The following is a 24,468-nucleotide window of genomic DNA, read 5'->3' on the forward strand; positions in this document are numbered from 1 at the left end:
CTACACTGCAGTCAGGAAGAATGGTCCTACCTGGAGCCACCATCAGAGAGCACCCGGGGAGACCCGAGGCTGACCTCTGGGGTTCTGCAGTCAGGGATACGAAGGATGTGAGGCCAACTACACTCCAACTGAAAAAGAGATACTGGCAGCATATGAAGGAATCCAAGCACCAGCTTCCAGGAAAATCAAATGATACAATGGACTGTTAAAAACTACACTGGGAGCAAAGGAGGGTGGGACCTTCAAATATTGGAACACATATTTAGCAAAGGCCACCTCATTAGTTAACACAAGATGATCTGCCAATCCAGCTGGCCCTGCTCAATCAAAACTCCCAAATACTGTAGTAAGGGATAAAGTCCCCATAGTGCTCATGAAGAATGTATTAGGGAAGATGGTCTGGGTTAATGCTGCTTCATGCAAAGGAAAGCCCATCCATGGGATTGCTTTTGCTCAAGGACCTGGGTGGACCTGGTAGATGATGTAGGAGGATGGAGAAGTCCAATGTGTATCTCAAGGGAATTTCATTTTGGAGGAGAACAGCCAGTAAATTAAATTGTATGACGTTAATTGTTAAATAACTCTGCTGGGCATGGCATAGATGGTATAGAATAAGGGATGGATAATGTCCTGAGTTCAGTTAGGACAGGGTTAATTTTCATCAGACTTTAGAAAGGGGCCACAGCTGGGATAGGCAACCAAATATTGGCTACCATCCCAACATCTTGCCTGCTGTATAACGGCAGAGGACAGGCAGGGCCAGGCTTGCTCAGTCTCTGGCATGTTGTTGGTGCAGGTCTGGTCGGTCTGTGCAGTTTAGATCACTGGTTTTACACATGGTTTCATTACTAGCACTGTTACTACTGTTGTTTCTTCTCCCCTTGCACCATTCTAATAAACCCTCCTTATCTCAGCCCAAGGTGTTTTGCCTTCTCCCTATTCTCTCTCCCATTCCACAGGAGGCGTGGTGGTGGGTGGGGAGTGAGTGAGTGACCACATGGTGCTTAGCTCCCAGCTGGGTCTAAGCCACAACAGGCACTGCTACAACTACAGAATAAGTGACTTCATTTCAACGGTGCTCCAGCCTTTCAGCACCACTTGTAGCTTTCTATACTACTTAAAGAAGGCCCACCTCAAGGAGGAACTCCAGAGACCACACACAAGCCAGAAGGGCTGGAAAGAAATTCAGGGTGGCAACTGGCCTCTGTGAACAACACTCGACATACCAGATGTGTATCACTCTCTGAGCACAATCAGATGGGAACAGATGAGTGGCTGACAGGTGATAATTAGCCTTTCTCTTCCATCTCTGATGTCACACATCAGATATTAACCACCAAAAGGCCTGCAAGTTTTTGGCTGACCTACACAAACCTCTGTACGTGTGCCCTGCACACAGTTGTAACACCAAATTTCTCAAAATTTGTAAAGTTGCTATGATAGATTTCCATTGATGAAAACTAAAACATAACATACGTTCATCTAGAAGAAACTGTGAACATAAAGATGGTTCTGAAGTGTATATGGGAAGGAGCCGGATTAACTTTATGCCTTCTGGTTTTACCTCTATGTTTGTGGTCAATGTTACATGCACAAACCACTTGTTATAACAGCTGAAGACAGTTGGACACAGACCTGTAGGAACCCACCCATTACTGATTTGCTTGCCTGGTTCTCCAAAAACCAGTCTTTCTTAAAAAAAAATAAATAAATTTTAGGTCTAAATTAAAACTAAAAATAAGTAGGCTTCATATTAATCAGAATGCATATCTGAGGAGGTGGTAACAAGTGGCTAGAAAGAAGCCTCATTCAGAACTGTCATTATCAAACTGACACGATTATAACAGTCATATCAATATTATTATGCATAAATACTGATAACTCTATGTTTCTGGTTAAACAAACACATACAGAGGTGCAAAATCAGAGTTCAGTAAGTTACAATGTCATTTTTTCCCAATTAAGTAAAAAGACGAAGAGGAGTTTGACCACCTATAAAACCTTGGAAAAAGTACAGTAAACCTTGATACCTTAATTCTTATGGTAGACACTAATGACAATGATAGTTGTGGTTATGCTAATGACAAGGCATTTCTCTCCAACAAGACTACTAAGGACATGTTGATTGGATGACTTAATTTTTTATCTATTTAGTTCTGTTTTTAATTATGTAGAACAACCTCACCAAGTAAATAAAGGTCTTGCACTTTGTATATCATATTCACTTGAAATGATGACTTTCAGTCTGAAAGACTTAGGTAAAATATTCAATACTACCATGGCAACAAGTAGACTTGGAGCACATAGTTTACTTCACTGTTATCTTTATTTTTATTGTAGCAACATCATCCACAACAAAGAGAATTTCTAATATACTTTTCCCTCCAAACTCCAGACCTCCCTGACTGCCCAAATCATCTCTTAGATGAAAAACGTTTTTCTCTCACACTTACAGAGGAGAGGAAGATAATCTTTACCCTCAGTTCCTGCTCCAGTAAGCCAAGCAGGACATCATCAATTTCAATGACTTCAAAACTGCGAGGAATTGATCCACAAAGAGACTACCCCCATTAGCTTTGCAGGCTACAAAGAGTTAGGAAAGCATGATGGAAAGGAAAATGCTCCAAAGAAAACCACAGTACAAGTGAGAGCGTTGCTTACATACACATTGATCACAAACAGTTGTATTAATCTTGAATCCATTTGCTCAAACATAAGCAAGGCTGCTATAACTGACATCAGCTTAGGTTAAAACAATGTCACCAGTACAGGAATGTACAAGACATCCAGCAACTGGATAACAAGAGTCATAATTCTTCCATTAAGCTATGTTTAAATTCCTGGTCTTGACTTTTAGAAAAACACTGCTATCAAAATTTGCATGGGATATGTTTTAGCTCTAGCAAAAAAATCCCACATTCCAGATTACTCAGGGATAAAAGAAAAAAAATGCTTAACGTTTGCTAATGGAGCCCTATAGAAATTATTTCATAGCTGAAATAAAAAGGGTATTGCTTTACTGTATTACACAACTGCAGCGATAGTCACATTTGTTCTGTCTAATCATTTTAAGATTTTTATTTCTAGAAAGGTGAAAAATCCATAGACTTGTAAATAATTTGTTTTGTTTAATAATAAGGTTCCAACAGTTATCAAGCATGCATTACTATCATTAGTTCACAGGTATTTTACAAGGCAGCTCCGAAAAGCAATTCCATACCCCAAGAGTCTCCCTCATCACCTGCAACTTCAAGTTCCTTTTGAAATACTGCAATAACCTTTCCTCATTTCCCTATGTTCAAATGGATTGCTTGCAGAACTCAGACCACCCTTATTTGGCTCCCAGTGAACGAAAAAGTAAATTTTAGCATTATATCTCTTATAATATATATACCTTTTTAGTGTCTTTAAGATATTCAGAATATTGAAAGAAAATAGATAAATACTCATAAATCGAAGTTGTTTGATTTTTATTACAAACCCACAAAGGAGTAACATTTTTAGAAGATTTTCCTCATAAAACCCCACTTAGAAAAGAATACTGAACACAGAAAAACTATTAGGAACCAAATAATGGAATATGTGCAAAAATAAGACATTAATAAAACAAACGTCAACATCCCCCTGCCCAACCCCAAACGCCACTATCAGCATACAAGTTTTGGAGGGAAGGTGTTCTTACCTAGAGTAACCCAGCTAATAATTTGATTCAATACAGGCAATCCCTGTTTGCTGTTAAGACTGTCATGGGTACTGCTCACAACGTAGGTCGAAAGTGCAATACTCAACATCTAGAAAGAAGAAATCAATGAAACACAGAATGTATGAACTTCCTCCATCTCATACCGAATACATAAAACATGCTCTGAAGCTGCATAAGCATCTCATCTGGATCAACTTAAGAACAGGACTTCTGATAGGTAGTGTTGAGTGTTTCTAGCTTTTTACAATGTATGCTTTTCAAAACTTCCTTCTAGGTTGGGTTGTTTGTTTGGTTTACATTCTTATTTGTGCTATTTTTAAATGAGTCTCCTGGATGACTGATTTGACAAGGTATGTTTTTTATTGTCAAGAGTAACTACCTTAAACATTCATGTCAACCACAGAAAACATGCCCCCAGTTTTTCAAGGAGCAGTTGTCCGAAATCAGCAACCACAAAGAACTAGCAGAACCTCTGGCTTTGCTGCAGATCAGATACAGGGTGAAGGGGAAGGATAGGTTAAGGCAAGAGCTTTGCATGGGCAGCACAGCTCCTGTAAGAACAAACAGCAGCAGCAGAAAAGATTGGAGGTGGATTTTAAAGAGACAGAAAGAAGCTGAAAACTTAGTAGACTCTTCAAATGAAAATTGCCTGAAATGCTTCAAGCAAAGCTTTCTGCCTTGGAGAAGCAGTGAGGGTGAAGAGGGCTTTTTTCTCCCCCCTTGATTAATTCAGGACTGATCATTCAGTCATCAAGTAGGTGCAAGAAACCTTAGGAAAATTACCCCACGAGTCAGTTACTTTTGAAAGTGACAATTACCCAAGAACATTCTTCAGCCAAGTTTTCAATTACTGCTATTTATTCACAACTCTGCAGTTCTAAAAGGTAAATCAAGCATGCACAGTACTCTACAAACACATGTTTTAAAACTGCATTACAAGACATAATTGCTGTTGTGGCTTTTTTTTTTAGTGCAAAGCAACTACACAGTGCTCACTCACATCCATCACTTTTTACTATATGAATAGCTGCCATTCCCTTGCCAGACGTAGTGATACCTAGTGGAACCTGCCCACATGTAGGAGTCAGCATCCTTCTTTGGCCCAGTTTCTCATGTGCACAGTATCTGCTGTTTGTATTTAATTTCAGGCCACAAGAACATGTAACTTGTATTTCTGTGTGACATCAATAAGCTAGGTCAAAGCATTAAGCCTCCAAAAGCTCAGGGAATTGGCCCCTCTAGACCTCTGATATTTATTTGGGATGCTTTTGCTGTATTCAGGGCAGATCCCTCCCCTTTGATGTATCTTTTAAACTTCTTCCAGTGTCATAAACCCTAGTAATCCCCCAGCCACTGCTGGAGTCAGTTTGCACTCACTTTGTGTCATCTCCCATAATATATCTTGTGCCTTGGAAAAACTTGTGATACCCGTGGCACATTAGTAAACCCAATGTACTGCTGCTAGATTGGTGCCAGTGTCCAGGGAAGGGCTCAGCATCTGCTTTTGAGACTCCTATGTGTGCAGTTTAAGTAATCTTCAAACTGCTCTCAGCTTTCACCAACATCTCCAGAACTGTGGAACAGCACAGAAGAAACTTAAGGGATGCAAACTGAAGTCTCCAGCTCAGAATCTGCCTTCTTTTCCCCTTCACAACCTTCTTTGAAGTCCAGAGACTATTACTGAACACCGTAAGATCTGGCCTCTGAGAAATGCTCATCTGTAGGTCACAGCTAGGAAGAGGAAACCAAGGATGACATCTGCAGTCCTAACACCTTTGCCAACAGCTCTGGCAGACAGTTCTCATAAACATCTAACACGGTAACAACCCATAGAGAGAATGGTAGGAGAACCAGCATCAGCAGCTGCATGCTCTATCAGGCTGGTTTCAAACATTCCTCCTGTCCCCTAGCTCCACCTATAGATTCCTACAGTTTATTTCCCCTCCTCATTTAGAGGAGAAAATTACTAAACTGGCCACCCTGGCCCCATGAAGTTCAAGCTGTCAGCCAGTGGAAAGAGCAGTGGTTTTGGTAGTGCACCAAAGAACAGACTTCATCCATGCAAATGCTGGCAAAAAGAAGCTCATGTTCTCTTGGCAGTTCTCAGATACTGTGAGGGTGTAATTTGTATTTTCTGCCTCAAGCAAACATTGGGATATCTCAAAACCTGAAAATTAGGTCTAAACATAACTGAAGTTTTTGTAACCAAGGTGTAATATATGAAATTACTCAAGCTTGCACTTTCACTTGGAAAAATTTATTTATACCCTTTTGCTGAAAAATCTTTTTGATTATGCTGTTGGTTGTCTGAGACTTTTTTCTTTAAGGCTAATACCCAAGTTGGAAATCTACAGTGTGTAGGTATAAAAATGAGTGACTGGAATAGTGGAGTAGTCTGCAATGGCCTCTCAGATCCATACAGGTATGTAGTTTGTACCCATTTGCTAAGGAGTACCCTCTGTCCCATTCACAGAGACATCAACAAAAAAAATACGTAGTTCAGGACTGGATCAAAGGCAATGCTCTTTTCTCTGGAGGACTACACACTAACTGGCAGGTTTTCTGCCTACTCTGACAGTCTCTGCCAACTCCGGTTTCTGTTTACCCAAAGGAGAGCAATTCATGTAATGGAACAAGCTTTGTTCCTTACCAGGCACAACATCTTCCCTACAGGCTAATTCCCAGATGGAAAACAAAGCTCACTTGCACAAGAAAGAAGAAAAGTTGTCTTCAGAAGAGAAAAAAATATCATAAGTAAAACAAAAAGCCTAGACTATGTTGAACCCCTCTCTCCCTCTGAGTGAAATAGGAAGAGAACCAAAACCAGAAGTGCCTTTATTCAGATGCAATTCCAAAATAACTTACGAAGAACTACTCGGGCATAAGAACTACTTAAGCCTTTGGGACAGATTATCTTATTTCTTGCATGAAAATGCACCTCAACCCAAATGAGCACAAATAAAAATTTGAGGTGAGGTGAAATGAAAAATGTTTTTAAAAAAGAGGGCTCTTGCACACAGACACTACTAAAACAAACAGGAAAAGTATAAGAAAAACAAAAAGAGTTGGGGGATCTTGATCAGAGAACTTTGGCCAGATCAGTAGGCTTTTTGCTAAAACAATAAAAACTAGCATCAACAGCTATTCCTTCTCCATTTTGTAATTTAAAGGCTTTTATTCAGAGCTAAACCCATAAAAGATATTAGCAGAGTGGCTAAGGGAATCCTCAAGACAAATCATGAAGAGTATTAGGAAGAGATTCCATATTTTCCCTTCAGGCAACACTTGCAAGAACGTGGCACACAAAGAAAGATCTGTAGCAAATTAATTTCTCTTCAAGTGAATTCCATTGCCTAGAAATACCAGTCTTCTGACAAACATTCTCCTTCCATATTCCTGTACATTTTAAAGCAATGAAATGCAACCTAACCTCAAAAGAAGTTATTTATTCAGAAAGGGGTAATGCCTCTGTAGAGTTCTTTTCTGACTCTAAGTCTGAATAATGTCTCTTCCAAATTCCTTATCCAGAGCATGAATGGTGGATCCCATGTCTTCCTTTCCCAAGGAAGCTTTTGAAATAAAAATCAAATAATACATTAGTAATTAGATGTCACTATTATAAAATATCATCTGAATAAGGAGCAATTTGAGGCGCTTTATAAATCATCTAAAGATCTTTCTTTGGAGAAAAATGACTCTGTTTGTCCCTGAACAAGCAGGCAGATCATTTTCATCTAATTAAGTATCTCAGGGTTCTGTGAGTGAATTTCCTGATTCTCTAAAGTTGGCTCCAGAACAGTCTGGCATTACTTTTTAACTACAGATGTTTCATCATCTGTGAGCTTCTCCACAATGCTACACTGCATGAGATGGTGCAGCAGTTGTGTGGTGAGCTGACGTTGCACTGTTGAGTGGATTTCAGTATACACTGAAAATACCTATCCCAAATGCTTATGAAAGGAACTGATACACCTCTTTCCACAGTTAAGCTAGAAAAGTTAAAAGAAACCACCAGCATATTATACATGTATGCACAGTCAGGTAAAGGCATTTTAAGCACTTCTTATTCTTTTCCCACCTTTTAACCAATTTGAGTTCCATATCTAAATCACTGACAAAATAAATGCACAGCTTAGCTCAGTAAGAAGCTGCACCATATAAGCCATAACCACTAAACCTAGTCCTGAAATAAAACCATTATTGTGTAACATTGTTATTCAACAGCCAAAAGCTAGAAAGAACCCCCTGAAGCAGCAAGCCTGTCCTCAGTGTGCATGTGCAACACCTGCAAAGGTCATTGGAAGTTACAGACAGACCGAAGGCAGGACAAACTCTCAAAACAGAAATATGCACAGGATGAGCTTTTGGGAACAGCATTATGATATTTTAAAAAGTGTATTACCATGAGCACATAGTCCTCTTGACATAATCAAGGGCAAAACTCTAAGGAATAATAATTTTCTTCTTGAAAATTGCGGCCTGGGTAGGAACACATTACCAAGAAAGTACGTAAAAATTTGCAAGTAAAGCCTTTCTAACATTCAAAATGACTGAGGATTAGCAACTGACCTGATAAAAATGCACTTTCAGATCTTCATTATTTCTGTACTTATTTCCTCTTTTACAAAGAGATGCCAATGAGAAGCATGAGATCAAAAGAGTCAGCAAACCAGCTGCTATTCTGTAAAAATAAACAAAAGAACAGAAAAATCTCAGGAAATATCATCAAAAGGTTCAGGAAATTAAGTGTTCTTTACTAAGGTGAAACAATTCATTACAGTAAGGTTAGGGAAACTGCAACACCCAGCTTTAGAATAAACAGAATACAGTCCACAATCAAGCATGGTCTAGGTTTGTTGTTTAGTGGGGTTTTGGGTGGTTTGGTCTTTTTTTTGGTGGTGTTGGTTTTTGTGATTATGGTTTGCTTTTATTTCTCTTTTAGTGGTTGGTTGGGTTTTAGTTTTGCAGCAGGGGGTGGTCATGTTGTTGTTTTTGTTTGTTTGTTTGTTTTGTTTCTTTTTATAGAAGCTTGCCATCTGCAAATACAGTTATGGTCTTTTCATGGCAGTGGCAAAAAAAAAACAACTCCATTTTGGCCACATCTGATCCATCATCCATTATTTTTAGTTACTTTTAAATACCTCCAAATGATATTTTCAACAAAAGAGTAATAGTGATCAGTGATCTAAAGTTAGTGGTTTCAAGGTTTGTCAGATTTGTCATCTAACAGGGTAATTACACCACCATTACTATCAAATACATAGCTTTGTTTAAATGCAACAGCAAGACTAACAGAAAGATCTTCATGTAAACAACAACAACAAAAAAAGTACTGCTTGGCATTATTGAATAAATCCACTAATTACGATGCTGTTTCAAAATAACAGACGTGAGTCACTAAAAGACCAACACTAATATCACCTCCGAACAGCTCCCTTCAGTCATCAAGCAAGAAGAGAACCAGTAAAGGCAGGAGAAGTTTCTGCATGTATTTCTCTGTCATACCACAACCTTGACATGGAATTAGTCAAACCACAGAGTCCTCACTCCCACTTGTCCCTTGGCATTTCTCCACTGAAACACTGCTGACAAAAATGTCTCTCTGACTGCTCTGCTCATGTTTTCTCAGACATAACAAAACAATGTACACATACATCATATCAAGTAAAATCAGGTTATATAGGCATACCTCAGCTGCCATGTTCATTTAACGATCTAACCAACACAGGAACACAGTAGCAGGCTATTCATGCACTGAATGGAGGTTGGAAGGTATCTCTGGACATCAGCATAGTCAATTCCCCGCTCAAAGCAGTGTCAGCTGCAGCAGGCTGCTCAGGGCCATGTCTAGCTGGTTGTTGAGTACTCCCACTGATGGAGATTCCACAACCTCTCTGTGAACCTGTTTCAGTGCTTCACCTCCCTCAGTGTAAAAAAAAAAAAAAAGCTTGTTTCTCTTGTGTTTAAATGGAATTTCCTGTATCTGAATTTTTGTCCATTTCTTGTGTCTTCACTGGACACCAAGGGCAATCTGTCTTCTTCACTCCTCTGCCCCAGACAGGTATTTATATATTTTGATAAAAACCTCCTGAGCCTTCTCCAGAGCAACCAGTTCCAGCTCCCTCAGTCTCTCCTGAGGAAGCAGTCCCAGTTTTCACTTGCTCTCCTGTGACAGATGCTCTGATCCTTCATTCCTCTCAAGGGCCATTCTCTGGACCTGGTCCAGTATGTCCACATCTCTACAGTGAGCCCAGAACTGGACACAGTGCTTTCAGATGTGTCTCATTAGGATTGAGCAGAGAGGAATAATCACCTTCCTTATCACCCTGGTGACACCAGGGATACCACTGGTCTTTCCTTCAAGAGTTACATTGCTGGCTTGTAGTCAAACTAGTTGGTTGCAGCCTGTTCTGGTGTACCAAAATCACCTCTGCTCAGTGCAGGACTTTGCATTTCCCTTCTTTGAGCTTCATGAGCTTCCTGTCTGCCCACTTCTCTAGCCTCTTGAGGTCCCTTTGAAGGGCAGCACATCCATCTGCTGCATAAACCACTCCTTCTAGTTTTGTATCACCTACAAACTTGTTGAGGGTGATTCTGTACTATCATCTAGGTGATGTTAAAACAGTATTGTCCCCAGTAACAAGACCTTCTGTACGTCACTATTGACTAGCCTCCACCTGGACTTTGTGCCACTGATTAAAAACCTCTGAACTCGACAGTTAAGCTTGTTTCCAGTCCACCTCACTGGCTACTGTCTAGCCTGGACATCATCAATTTCTGTATTGTGTTTGAATTTGTGATGTTATGGGAGACAGCACCAAAATCCTCACTGAAATGAAAATAACATTCATTGCTCTCCCCTGGCTCACTAAGCCAGTCTTCTCATCTTAGAAGACTATTGGGTTGGTCAAGAATAATTTCCCCTTCCTAAATTCATGCTGACTACCCCCAAGGTCCTTCTTGTCCCTTCATATGTTTAGGAAAGGTCTGCTTTCAGGATTGCTCAAGTACCTTTCTCCAGAGGTTGAGGTGAGGCTGAGCAGTCTGCACTCCTCTGGATCCTGTCTTGCCCTTCCTGAAGACAGCAGAGAGAACATCTGTTTTCTTTCAGTCCTCAGCAGCCTCTCCCACCAGCTATTGCTACAACTGTTCAAAGATTATTACACCAATATTGGCCAGCTCCCTGCGTGTATGCCATCAGGGCCCACAGACTCATGTATGTCCTATTTACTTAAGCATTCTCTAACCTGATCCTCTTCCACTGAAGTTATGCCTTCCTTGTTCTGAGATTAGGTCTCAGCAAGCTGAAAGCTGGGGTTCCTGATTGCTAGGTTGAGCAGTAGAAGATGAAAGCAAAAGAAGGCCTCAGAATTTTCCATGTCCTTTATCACGAGGTCCCCAGCCCAAGCAGCAGCAGGGCCACACTATCCCTGGTTTTCCTTTTGTTGCTGGACACCACCTTGTCCCACTTTACATCCCACATCAGATTCAACTCGAGGAGAGCTCTGGCTTTCCTAACATATCCTGCAGATCCAGACAGCATCTCTACATTCCTCCTGGATCACCTGATCCTGCTTTCACCTTCTGTGTGCTTCCTTTTTACGACTGAGTCAGGAGCTTCCTGTTCCTAGCATACAATGTTATTAATGTACTGAAGAAGGCCTGACATGACATATAGTGCCAGTGCTCAAGACCAGATTTAATAAGTGCACCTTTTTCTCACTGGCACTCAAATTTCTGCCTCCTGTATCTTTTTTTCCAGCATCTCCTTATCTTAAATATTCTGAAGTGTCACACAGACATAAATTTTTAATTGTTGCTTCAAGCCTTTTCAGCTTCAGAACTCCCTTGGCAAGATTCAGACAGGTGAAAACTGTTTCACAGGTATAATGTTTCATTAAAAGAATAAATAGGAAGATGTACAGCCTGAGTAAGGTGAATGTAAAGTAGTGTTAGGGAAGATCTGAAGGTAATTTAATTCCGTTTTGATTTCTAAGCTGTGCTCGGATGTTCTAAAGAATAAAACTCTCTCAGTTTGGACCAGAAGAAATAAGTACATGTGTATATACAGCTGAGAGGTTGTGTAATACAGCCAAATAAAATCTGTCCTGAATATTTCTAATGTGCCCAAGTATCAAGACTAAGAAGAGTTTTCAGTAGGTCTAAATCACAGTGAAAATATCAAGGCAGAAAGACAATACTTTTGGAAATATCTGGGCTCATAATTCTAACGGCAATCATATATTATTGCTCAAATCTTGTATTCTGCTGAGGATCAGGCACTTGGGCTCTGATGGGGCACAGTGTATCCTCTGCCAGACAGCAGAAGCTGCCACTGCAGTCTAGGTCAATTCAAGGATCTCTCTGCACTAACTACAATGATACCACAAGCCTAAAACCTTCAGGCCAACCACTTGGATGGCAGTCAGATATGAAAGACTGCTTGTATGATGAAAAAGTACCTCACAAAAGGAGAGGGACAGGTGACAATGACACAGTAGGGGAAAAAAAAAAAAAAGGCAAATCAACAAGATAATCAGACAAGCAACACCAAAAAGGAAAATGCAGAACAGAAAAGCAAAAGTGGAAGAAGAAAGAGACAAAGGAGACACAGAGGAAGAAAAGAGCTCTGCCTATCCTATTTTTTCTACTTCCCTGAACATCTCATTAGGTACAGTGTCCTATTCAAAGACAGATTATTCAAAGACAGATGGAGGAATTCAGAAAGATGCTGTCAAAGTAAATTGCTTCGAATAAATATTCTTATTCACATATCAGTGTTTACCATGTCTGCACCCTAGTGAAGCTCCTCCTTTAATGATGACCTTTATTTTAATGTAAAATCTGCAAATTTTTGTATTGTGATAAATGCTACCCCTGACAAGAGATTACAGAATAATGTGAAGAAGAGCAAATGGATATGACAGAAGAATTAAAAGTCTATTCTCAACCACAGTAGTGAATAACTGAGGTCTCTGTAATCACGTTATTTAAATTCTCAATTTCAATACCGGTCTCAGCTAGCTTTCAATAATACAGTTCCTGACTTATATCAAAAGCCAGCCTAAATTTTGAATATCAAAGAGGGAAATAAAAATTTTGAAGAACAACATTAGATTCTTACACGAGAGGAATGTTTGGTTCTCTTCCTACAACAGGCATTAGGGGAAATACTGCCAGGAGCACACACAGAAGAGTCCACATCAACGCTGTTGTCTAGAAGAAAAACAAATGGGATTTTTTTTTTTAGGTCATGTGGACAGACAATTGTCTAATCAGGAAAAAAAAATATTTCAGCAAATTACTAATGGCTATAAGCATCTCCAGCAGGCAAAAATCCAGTGCATCTATCAAGAGCAAAATTCACTGAAAAAAGGCCACAGGGTCATTGGTATTACAGCACTTTGGTTTAATACCAGAAAGAATCTCATTTACACAGCCCTCAGAATCCTATCAAAGACAATGTGAATTAAAGCTAAGTTTAGACTCAAAAGCACTTTCCCAAACGGTGGTCTTCACACACACTGCAGTCATCAGAAAGCTAATGAGTAACAGTATTGAAGAATGGAATAAAAGTAATCTCATTCTAAGTTCACAGCAGCTAACTAATCACCCGTTCTCTCATGATATGGTAACATTTTCCAGTCTTCAAATATGAATGCCACTTAATTTAACCACCATAATAATTGTTTAAGTAGTTCTCTAAATTCTTTGCTAGGAGGAAAAAAAAAACAACTATCTTATGTATAGATTATTTTACTCTAAACACAGACATTAAGAGCGATATCACTTAAGGTTTGTAAACTCAAGTCAGATTCATGTTCCTGAAAGGAAATTCAGTACTACAAAACATCTGTGTATACCCAGCCTGAAGACAAGTTACTTAATTACTTAAATACAATAAAAAGGTTCTAAATGAACAAATACACGCCTCCACCTTGACAGTTCTTGCAGAGCAAGACTTAGCAATTTAACTCCACTTTTAAATTTATTTTAAATAAAATGGTAATGTTACCCCAGAACACTAGGCTTTAGCTATACTGTGGAAGAAAGATGTTAGAATAAACAAAGGGAAGAAATGCCTCTTATATTAAAGGTCGTGCCACTTCACACCCATATCTACAAAAGTGAAGATTTTTCGTGGGAAAAACACTGCAGAAAGCTGCCTCTCAGGAATGATACAGAGCAGCTGATTGCAGACAAGAATTGACAAGAATTTTTCAGTTATCAAAACTTTTGTTTCAATAAATGATCATATTACTTAACTGGTGTCACTTTCACCAATCATGCATGTCAACACTTACGTCACTGTGACAATTCAATAAATTATGTGTATTTCAAATGATTTTAAGTCAAGCATTAATTAGTTATTATTAACAACAGAAAACTGATAGCTAACTTCTAGCTACCCTGAAGTTCTTATGCTGTCTTATTACTTATTTTGTATGAGATCTATCCAGATACATTAAACTCCCTTGCCTTGCTACATGCTGCCTACGACAGAGATTAGAGTAAAAACACAACCGAATAAGAATCTAAGGCAGTATTCCAAAGAGACCAGTCCCAACATCCTAAGTGCATTTGAAATGGCTAACAGCTGATAGTCATTTTTGAGCAAAGCAATACATACCTTTGCTTGAACCCACAGCTGTGTGATCACTGGCCAGCCAGCAAAGACAAGAAGACCAATAGTAAGCGTAGAGCGGTAGAAAAAGCTGAAGACCTAATTAAAAAAAAAAAAAATTAATCCAACAAAAGAATGAAACCCAAGCACATGAATAAAACTTAACATTCCTTGAAGAGGTAGAACGCTAGCAAAGAGATATCCTGTTGATATATATGGATAAAATACTTACTAGTATTTCAATTCCCAGTACACAGACCAAGAGGAATCCTATAGACTGATTGATATGAAGTGACAAGAGATTTGCAGCAAGGTCTTGAATAATAGGAAGTCTGTTCAAAATGACAGAACAAGACAGTCATTATTTTTAAAAAACAGAAAATATAAGATTTTACCTTTAAAGGGTGGAGAGGAGGTCAGAACACAAGAAATGTGTCAGCTATTGCTGATCCTGGCTCCTGTTTAGAAACAGAATAGGTGAGGGCCTGAATCTCCTTCTGCCCAGTTTTACTTGATATAAAATCTACAATAAACCCCTCCATTTTTTTCCCTTCCCATTTCTGGCACACCTTCACCAATATCTGGACAAGCTTCAGATTATTTATTCAAATCAACACTGAGTTTATAAATACTTTTGGTTATGCAGTGCTTAATGTCCAACATAATTGATGAAATATTGAGAAGCTTTAGAGAGAGAAAAAAAACTCCTGTTAGCTTTTCCAGTGCTTTCCGAGGCAGCTCATTATCTAACTGCAGCTGATATCATTTTCTCCGAGTAATACAGAGTTGATATCTACAGAATTTCCAGTGATCAGGAAAGTAACAGAAATCAGAAGGTGACAAGTAGTTTTGGCATAAAACGAGATGCAAACAAGATAAGTTTATTTCAATATCAGTGCACAATCCTCAGCATGACTAGCACATGTTCTCCAAAAGCAGTTGGAGTTCAGCATACTTGGCACTTTGCAAGATCAGAGTATTTAAAAATTACTTAAGAAAAGGAACAACGTGTCTCATTATACAGTAGAAGTCAGCTGCTGTAAGAATTTGTCCAATATTTTAGCACTCTTTTGCTATAGTTACATGAGTAGTAAAAGCATTTCATTTTGGAAAGACAATTTATTTTTGTTAATAGAAAAGATATTTTTTAGAATTGGCAGCTCTATCAGTCAGCTTGGAAGCTACTCTGTAAGTCAAATGAAATATAAACTGGAGTCTGGAATGTCTCAGGAAGTATCTCAAGAAGTTTAATAAAGTTATAACTAACTTCTTCTCCCAAGCTTATGGGAAAAGTTTAATTGTCAAAAAAAGGAAGCACAGACCTGGTTTTATAAAACATTCTTTGTAAAAAGTACTGTAAAAGAGTACTTACTCTCTCACAACTGCATACCATACTGGTACTGGCAGGAGACAGTAGATGTAGTATGTCCAAGGACATGTTTGAATCAACAGGAAAAAAGCTATTGTCACCCCAGCAATCGCAAAACCAGAGAAGAGAACAGTAGATTCCTGAAAAACACATGGTTGGACAAACGTTCCTGAAACAGCAATAAAATATTTTAAACTACATGCTATTTTCCATCTATTTGTTACACAGTAAAGCAAATGTTATTTTACCACAGCCATTCAAGCTGCCTTGTGTCTACGTACAAAACTCTGGACGCTGCTTCCAGACAGACAAAAAAAAAATCAATAGGGTTTGAAGATCTAATTCTAAATATGCCTCTACATAAGGTCCTGCAGTAAAATCTGCACAGGCAAAGACACTTGTACAATCTGGAAGACCAGTGTATGCAATGCTATATATGTTCAATGGATACTTGAAATCTATCGGAAGTCATTGATGCTAAGGGTCTTGGAAAACAGAACTCTTACATTTAAATTATGAACAGTCTTGAAGAACAACCATTTCAGTTCAAGTTCACGGCATTATGGTCAAAACGCTTAATGAAAATTCCATTAGCACATGTTTCCTCCTGCTTCACACATTTGTAAGAGAACTAATTAAATAAAAATATAAAGCATTAATTTATAGAATCATAGAACGGCTTAGGTTGGAAGGAACCCTAGAGAGCATCTAAACCAACGTCCCTGCCACGCCTCTCAATTCCTACTGGATGAAATTCCAACTCTTCAGAATCTAGGGACAGCTACTGAAAGTGGCTTGCAACCAACTTGACACAAGAGAGACAGACTTATTCAAAGACATTACAATTTCAAAATAAAACTGAGGACTGGAGTTGCATGGCACCAAAAGCATAACTAGAACTGCTATTATTTCATCCTAACCTAAAAGGCCAGCTCTGGGCTTCTCTGAAAAAACAACTCTAATCAAGATATGAGATTATAACATTCTCCCTATCATTTTCCTTATAATGTACTCAAAGAAACACGTTCTTGGACTTAGGAGAGCTGTAAGGATGAACATCAAAGATAAAGAAGAAATTTTAAAAAAATCTTTAATATTGGACAGGAAGGCAAGTCCTTAATCATTGGGTAGCAGCAATCTCTTGTTTGTGCAAAAAGGAGCATTTAAAAAGGAAAAAGAAAAAAATCATGCTGCATCTGCCTTTTACCTGGTCATTGAACTACTCTTCCTTATCTAGGGACATTCAGGTATCAGAAGAATCACTGGTAAGGGAAGATTATGTTCAAGTTTTAAACAAACTGTTTTCTCTTTATGCACTGCAACTTGACGCAGTAAGGGCAGTTCTAACGACTGAGCTCTCTTTAGTGTATTTGTAGGTAATGACTGTGAATACACTGAGAATACATTCACTTAGCAGTTCACACAGATGCATTAAATTTTTTTATCTTTTTGTTTCCCACCCCACCACTGACATACAACTGCCTTGATTTAAGTCTAAACTGACAGCAAGTGCAAGTTCGAAATGATTTTTAAAATAGAATTTCTGCTAAGATGTTTTTTCTTACTTTAATAACATGTCATATAGAAAGCTGACCTAATGTAATTTTACTGGCTTTAAATTTGACATTTGATGACACAGAGACAGAAAGAATATAAATAGATATGATAGGCACACAGTATAAATTATCACTATATAAGTAAACATACAATCAATATTTTATTCTACATAAAGAGACAAATATTATAGAGACCCACATAGTTGGTCATGCATTGAAAATGGAAACCAGATTTGCATTTTCTGGGGATGTTTAGAAATAGATGAAATGGTTAGGCTTCTTACTAAGTGAAACAACACACTACTTTAAAAGGAAAATCTTTTCATATGCAGCATAAGAAGCAAATGAAAAATGAAGGTGATGCAGTTTCATTACTCAGAGGCCCCTTTCAGATTTTACAAGGCTGTGCTTTGCAGAAGACTATTTGTTAATGGTAATTAGTTTCTTGGCAAAATTCCTTAAGTAACTCAAATGTTAACTATAAACCAAATAATTTCTCTATATAAAGCATTAACCTGACTGGGACTCCCTAAGTATTTAGGAAATTTTAAAAAAGCTTCCAGAGAAAAAGGCCTCTAACTAAAACTGAGGAAAAAAACTTTCTATAGACAAAGAACTAAAAAACCCTTTTTTTTTTTTTTTCCTGCTAGTGTCACTAGCATAAAATGTCTTCAACAAGTAAAATCAATATATCAAACGAAAACCTGATGTCAACTAAAAATGTGAAGTTTTTGCTTATGTAGCTACTAATACGCTCAAAACTAATTCTATTTATTGAAATTATTTTGTTCATATCTAATGTAACATGCATCTTAGATTATTTCTTCTCAGTTATTTGATGAAAGGAAACCTAAATCAAGCAGTACAGCTCTTATGAATATTTTCCATTTCAATTTTGTTTGATCATTTTCATTAAAGGCCAAGACTATCTCATTTCAGCCAGTAATAAAATCTTCAATATAGCATGATAGAAATTTTCTCAAGAGTAATATGTTGAAGGCAGTACAGATTCTAAGTGAGTGCGCTCATTCTCATATACATTACTAAATGAAACAATTCCTTTATTCTGAAAGAAATTCTTGAAGTTTGGGAGATTTTTTCTTTTCCTCCCCTCAAGGCTTTAATCTTTCTCTAGTGAAATGCTAGCTTTTAGCCTGTTCATGTTTTTGAGGTATTTCTTTTCCTGATGAATGACCATAAGTAAATTAATTTCCTACAATTTTATACTTTAAGAAAAATCAAACCATAATAATATCAAAAAGAACATCCTTCATCTTTGATATCTTCTGTTGCACCCTTGCAAATCACAAAGAGCAAGAGAGCAAGTGGATCTGTGAAACCACAGTTCATCTTTCTGTTAAAATAGGTTATACATTTTAAAAACACCATGATTGTACAGCTTCTGAAAACCAATTTCACATTACAAAAGAGGACAGGAATAAAACAATTTACATGCTAATCTTTTTTTGGCCTTACAGTAAGGAACAAAAATCTCAATGGAAGCCTTAAGTGTGTATTTTTCCCAGTAAGTATTATTACAGAGTGCTGACTTTACTAAAATTAATGCTGAATATTAACTTCTGGTTAAAGGCAGACCCTCTAAAAGTTTTAAATTGCTATGTTTGCTTACACTTTCGTTAGCATCTAGTAAAATGCAAAGCTGTAGGGAGAAAGCAACTGAGAAGGCACAGTATTGCATACTCATACTTACATGGCTTAGGAATATCAACTCGAATAAACTGACCAAACAGTAACACTGTGCAGGATTACAGTAGCTAAAAACTCTAGAGCTTGCCAGTTTCCACATGTAGTCAAAATAAGTAGAAAGCATGCAGTCTGTCCCCTCCAGAGTGACTGAGTGTACATAAAATGCTGAAAACTGATAAGAAAAAAAAAATAAGCACGCTTCTAACCTACCTTGTTAATAGTCTGGACAGTGTTGGTCAAATTGGTATGGGTCTTGATAATCACCAAAATCACGTAAGTCGTCCAGCCCACAAAACCCATTGCAATACATAGCCCCAGGAACAATCTGTCGTAAGTATGGTAATAAGACAGGCCTTCCAAAGCAAGGTTTATCAGGGTTTTGCACAGAGCTACCTAGAGGCAGACAAAACATATAAGCAACAGTTTAAAATAGCACAAACTCTATTCCACAGAATGACCTAACTGACAGCAACTGGAGCCACTCTTGGCACGGGTCCTCTGTGTGCTCAGGTGTAGTGTTCTGGCCAGCACCAACTGCTGGAGTACACAGTACTTCACAGAGTTTTGTTGGATCCAAAGTCAGTGACCATTTTCCCCCCACTCTGCCCCCAACTGTGATCAGATGGTGAAAGCTACACAAATAGCACACATTGATCATCACCTATTTGATACTTGTTCTTCCTATGATCATAAATATATTTATTCCAGCATAAATGATGTCCAAAAAAATACAGCCATGTGTTTCTGAAGGAACAACATTGATATAGAAGGAGGATTATGGATGCAGATGAAACACAGCCTGAAATACCCTCCCGAGACGTTTGATGTCCTCCACTTCAGCAGTACCTGACATCTGCAGAGCTTTGCCTAAGCACCAGAGGTGAATTCAGAAACTGAACTGGAGTCTCAGTTTCATTCACAAAGCAGCTGGTTGGAGCTCTCAGGTTGCAAATCATTTGAACACAAGAAGGGTTGTACCCAGTGTAACCAGAGGTCCCCTTACTCAGTACCTCCACTGGGGAGACACCATGATAAAGAGAGCAGTTTTTCCCACCACGAGTGTCATTCCTTACACAGAGGTGTGCTGATTCCAGTGATTTACTCAGAGATGAGGTCAGCTGTGTAATATGTGGTCACAAAGGCTTCTCTGGTGATTAAAAGATGTGTGAGGAAGTATAAGAAGAAGATGAGCATATATGATGATGCTTCTTTATATGTTCAGGTATCTAGCTGGGACTTAACAGCAACAATCAACAGAAAAATATATGTCAACTACTGCAGAGGTCACAAGTCTGCAAATGCTGACTGAGCCAAAATCACATCATTCCTGAAGGTACAATTATGAATGCATATTTGCAATGGAAAGAGCTGCAGAGCTGAGGAAGCAAAAAAAAAAAAAAAAACCAAACCAAAACAAACCTGTACCCCAGCAACTGGTAATGCACCAACCTTTCTGCATTGTGATAGGAAGCTGAGGACAAGCAGGGCACAGGCAGAAGCTCAACATATTAGTGATCAAAAGTGAGCCTGTACACATGGGGCACTCACATGAACTCGGGGTAAAGTTAATATATAACTAGCAGTAAAAACTCACAAGTTCTACTGCTGAAATGTATAAAGTGTATCCTAGAAGTATACATGTGACAGCCAAGTAGGAGTATTAGGGAACCCAAACCAAAACCTGCTCCCCACAGCACAATAGATCAATTCAGTTAAAATGAGCTATTTTCAATTTACAATCAGGTATATAAAAAGGCATAAAGTATAAAACAGATTTAACTGTCCTGTGCATAAAATAGTAATACGCTACTCTGAGAAACATATTAGGGAAAAAGAGTTGAACCCTAACACATAATGGAATTACTCTTCCATGCATCTGGCAGGTTAAATGTAATCTTATACTCAACTTTTAAATGTACTTCTTAAACACAAAAGTCAGTGACCAACCTAAACCTGCTAAAAAAAAAGACTTCTTTGTATCCTTTAGCTCTCCAAATGATTTCTGTGAATGTCAGAGTACAAGCACTGGTGAACTGCACCCATCGAGTACTGTGTTGCACAGTGAGTGGCAGCAAACACTTAGGAAAGTAGCACCAGAGCTGGGAAGCACAGAATGATTCCACACACGGTTCCCAGCCTCTGGCAAACTGAAATGTGAAACTAAAAACACGAACAACTGGGTCAGATAAAAGAATGAAACAAAGCAGGACCTATGATGGAGAAGACTTTCATGCAACTAGCAGCCTAAGAAGTGTGAACATGAACTACGTTCCTCAGTGTTTCTCTCAAATTAACTTACTCTTTGCTGCAGTGGAAAATAAAACCATACACTGTGTGTCAGTATACTATGGAATTGTAGCAAATAGTTTAAGAATATATCAAGTCAGTATTATTCATTAGAACTGATGTCAAAATGCAAAATTTTGGAGACTTACAATGGGACTTGGTGTTAACAAGTGAGATGTGCACTATACAGAAGGAGGAAGTTCTATTTCCCAGGTTCAAGTTAAATAAACCTAAATATTTACATATATTAGAAGTTCCTGTAAAAAGTTTCTCGAAGGCATCCATCAAGAACAGACTTACCGCTTCACCATACTTTTGCTGCTGAATATATAGTCTTGCTTTCTTTAAAAAGTTGATCTGTTCAGAATCAGAAAGTGGTCTGTAAAACAATATAAAGAGGTATTTTTTTTCTTCTTTTCACAAGCAGAGGAGGCAGCAGAAAAAAAGAAACTTTGTCATTAAAAAAAAAAATACTCTGGAATGAAACACACCAAAATATTCTGAACCACATTAGAGGTAATTGGAACAAATCCATTCCTCTACATTCATCTTCACACTTGGATCAACACTGCTCTAACTTATCCCATAGATCTTTGCATTAAGAGATATGTCTTATGTAAGAGTTCCCATCTAGTACTGTAAATCTTCTCTCCTGTGTGTTACTATCAACCACTGCTCTGGACCAGAAGCACTGCACATACAAGAATTAATCAGCTTAACTGATTTGATAGATGGCTATAAGCTGTTCATAAGCCTGTAAGTATAGGATGAATTGTTCAGGCTCCACACTAACATGATGTTGCCTAACAACCTTCTCCTTAAAAATAAGAGTATAGAACCATAGAATCATTTAGGTTGGAAAAGACCTTTAAGATCAGAGTCCAATCACTAACTCTACCAAGTCCACTGCTAAACTACGTCTCTAAGCACCATATCTACACGACTCTGCAGAAGGTCATCTCCTGTTACTCAGGGGGCTCTTTGCAGAGTCCCCAAAGCAGGGGATAACACAGTTACCTGCCTACACTGACGTCAGTGAGAGAAACCTGTTTTTTTTATGAATTTAATCATCAACCTAGATCACTGCTACAGTTCTTCTCTTACAGAAAGCAGCAATGGAGAAACAAGCCAGTTAACCACCTTCTAGCCAACAAAATGGGATGGAACCATTTTTTCCTGTACCACTTTTTTTGCAAGTTAAGGACAGAAGCAAGCTAGCAGATCCCATGCTCACTCTGGGCAAGTTATAAGCCACAACACAATCACTGTCACCCTAAGCACCGTGGGTCACAACTTCCTGATAGCCAATGAATGCATACAGCAGTCTTCCTTCACACCTTCCACAACATCACTGTGGTCCAGCATCATCTCCTCAGCATCCCCAGCACATGACTGCTCAGTTGCGTGCCTCCCTTCCTCACATGCACTCCACCATGTCTCATACACAACCACCATCATCATGTTCCAGTCTGTGCAAAATCAGGACCAGCCCTGAGGTCTCATTCCTACCAGTTAAATCAGCAGCAGTCACCTGTGTGCTCACTCAGCTGAACCACAGGGGCAGGTCTTGACCTTATGCCACTTAACCACTGCACGGAAATGCTCATTCCAGCAGCTCCCAGACACTTGGGAACCCTTTCTGCCTACAACCCAGAGGCAGCTGATACATATCAACAATTCATACATATCATCTTTTGAGCCCTGAAATATATTAAAAGGATTCTGCACTTGAACAATCTGAAATTTTATTACTAATAACATCCTGGTATATTTTGATACGTTTCCTTGAACTCACAGCATAGCTGCATTGTGCAGGACTTTTCTAAAACGTTGGATAACAGGAGCAGCAACGGAATAGGAGAAGGCAAAAGGAAGGAAAGGATGATGATAAGGTGATGGTAAATGTTTGAGCACCTTAACTTTGGGTGGGAGAACAGAGGATTTTAGAAAACTAGTCTTGAAAGACTCCTGAATGTTAATTGTTCCTGCACCTTCATGACATGTCTCTATGACAGCCAACTTTACAGCACCACAGGTCTAGGGCTACCAGCATGCAGCCTGCAAGTGTGTACCAAGGCTGCTGATGTCTCAAGTTAGAATAACTTCCTGAAGTAAGGGTACCAGACCCAAGTACTCCCTCAAAGAAACCTGTAACCCTCAAGTTTTGCTAAGGTTTTTGGCAGGGCAAAGGGAGCAAAATGCCAAAGTAAGGCAGCAGTTTTCACCATGTGTGGAGATTAATACGAGGGGAAAACAGGTATGTTAGCTTTCAGGTAAGGATTTTTAAAAATCTGGAATAAATATTAAGCAGCTTTATTTAGGATAAATACATCAAAGAAGTTCCTGTGCTCACTGTCTCACTTCATTGTTTTCTATCTTCTGTGGATTTTACTTGTCATATCCAATGCAAATTTTTAATAAACTAAAATTATCTTTCACTTTATATTGTTAATCATTTAGCTATAAACCCCTTAATTATCTTTTTACTCTCAAAGAATAATTTTATGATTAATGAACAATAATCTTTACCTATTTCTTCTTAGATGATAGCAACTAGGATCTCTGTACATAGATGGTGTAACAGAATAAATGAGGTTTTTAAACAGTGAAGCTTCATTAAGTCAAATGCAGAAGGCAATTATTTTGTCAAATGGGGTTACCATTAGCATGTGCATTGTTAATTTTCAATAGCTAACACCATACCACACATTTTACCTTCTATACGCATGCATTTCAAGATGCTGAGTTTACAATTGTCTACAAATTGGTTTTGTAAAGTTTAGGAATTTCACCAGAAACTAACAACTTCACATGTAACTGCATCAAAATGCAAGTTTCATCCAGGATGCAAGGGCTGATTGTCATCTTAAGATCTCTTTTCCCAGTGTATTATGCAAAACCTCAAAAAAGTGTCTAGAGAACTTTTGCATCTCACATCAGATTAAAAAGAAGAGTTACTAAATATGCTAGTTATCTCTCAGTTAAGGAATAAATATAATTCACCACAAGCAGTTTATCATTCACTGGGGACCCTGACTCACTTTCTAAAAGTGATCAAGCAGACTGGAAATTTAAAAGGAACCTCTTGCTAGATGTAGCAGAAAGCATAAAGAGACAAAGCTGAGCCATGAATAGAAGTAGAAAGAAAGCAGAAATTTTAGCAATAGTGATGCTATACAAACATAAAAGCCTCACCAAACAATAAAGCCACAAGGAAAATTTA

General features: G+C 38.4%; 1 protein-coding gene across 1 annotated transcript in view; it reads right to left on the reverse strand.

Annotated features, from left to right (window-relative positions):
- Nucleotides 1-21,624, reverse strand: part of LOC103771342 (GPI ethanolamine phosphate transferase 1-like) — a gene marked incomplete at its 5' end in the record, with an annotated part of 45,911 nt that extends 24,287 nt beyond the window's left edge. Inside the window, 8 exons of the mRNA XM_008938635.1 lie at nt 3,683-3,791; nt 8,273-8,384; nt 12,828-12,919; nt 14,334-14,426; nt 14,560-14,659; nt 15,700-15,836; nt 19,170-19,352; nt 21,546-21,624. Coding sequence (XP_008936883.1) covers nt 3,683-3,791; nt 8,273-8,384; nt 12,828-12,919; nt 14,334-14,426; nt 14,560-14,659; nt 15,700-15,836; nt 19,170-19,352; nt 21,546-21,624 — 905 coding nt within the window. The remainder of the gene's footprint in view (nt 1-3,682; nt 3,792-8,272; nt 8,385-12,827; nt 12,920-14,333; nt 14,427-14,559; nt 14,660-15,699; nt 15,837-19,169; nt 19,353-21,545) is intronic.
- Nucleotides 21,625-24,468: the final 2,844 nt, after the last annotated feature.

This window comes from Merops nubicus, unplaced genomic scaffold (assembly GCF_000691845.1).
Source record: "Merops nubicus isolate BGI_N331 unplaced genomic scaffold, ASM69184v1 scaffold3434, whole genome shotgun sequence".
Classification (NCBI taxonomy): Eukaryota; Metazoa; Chordata; class Aves; order Coraciiformes; family Meropidae; genus Merops; species Merops nubicus.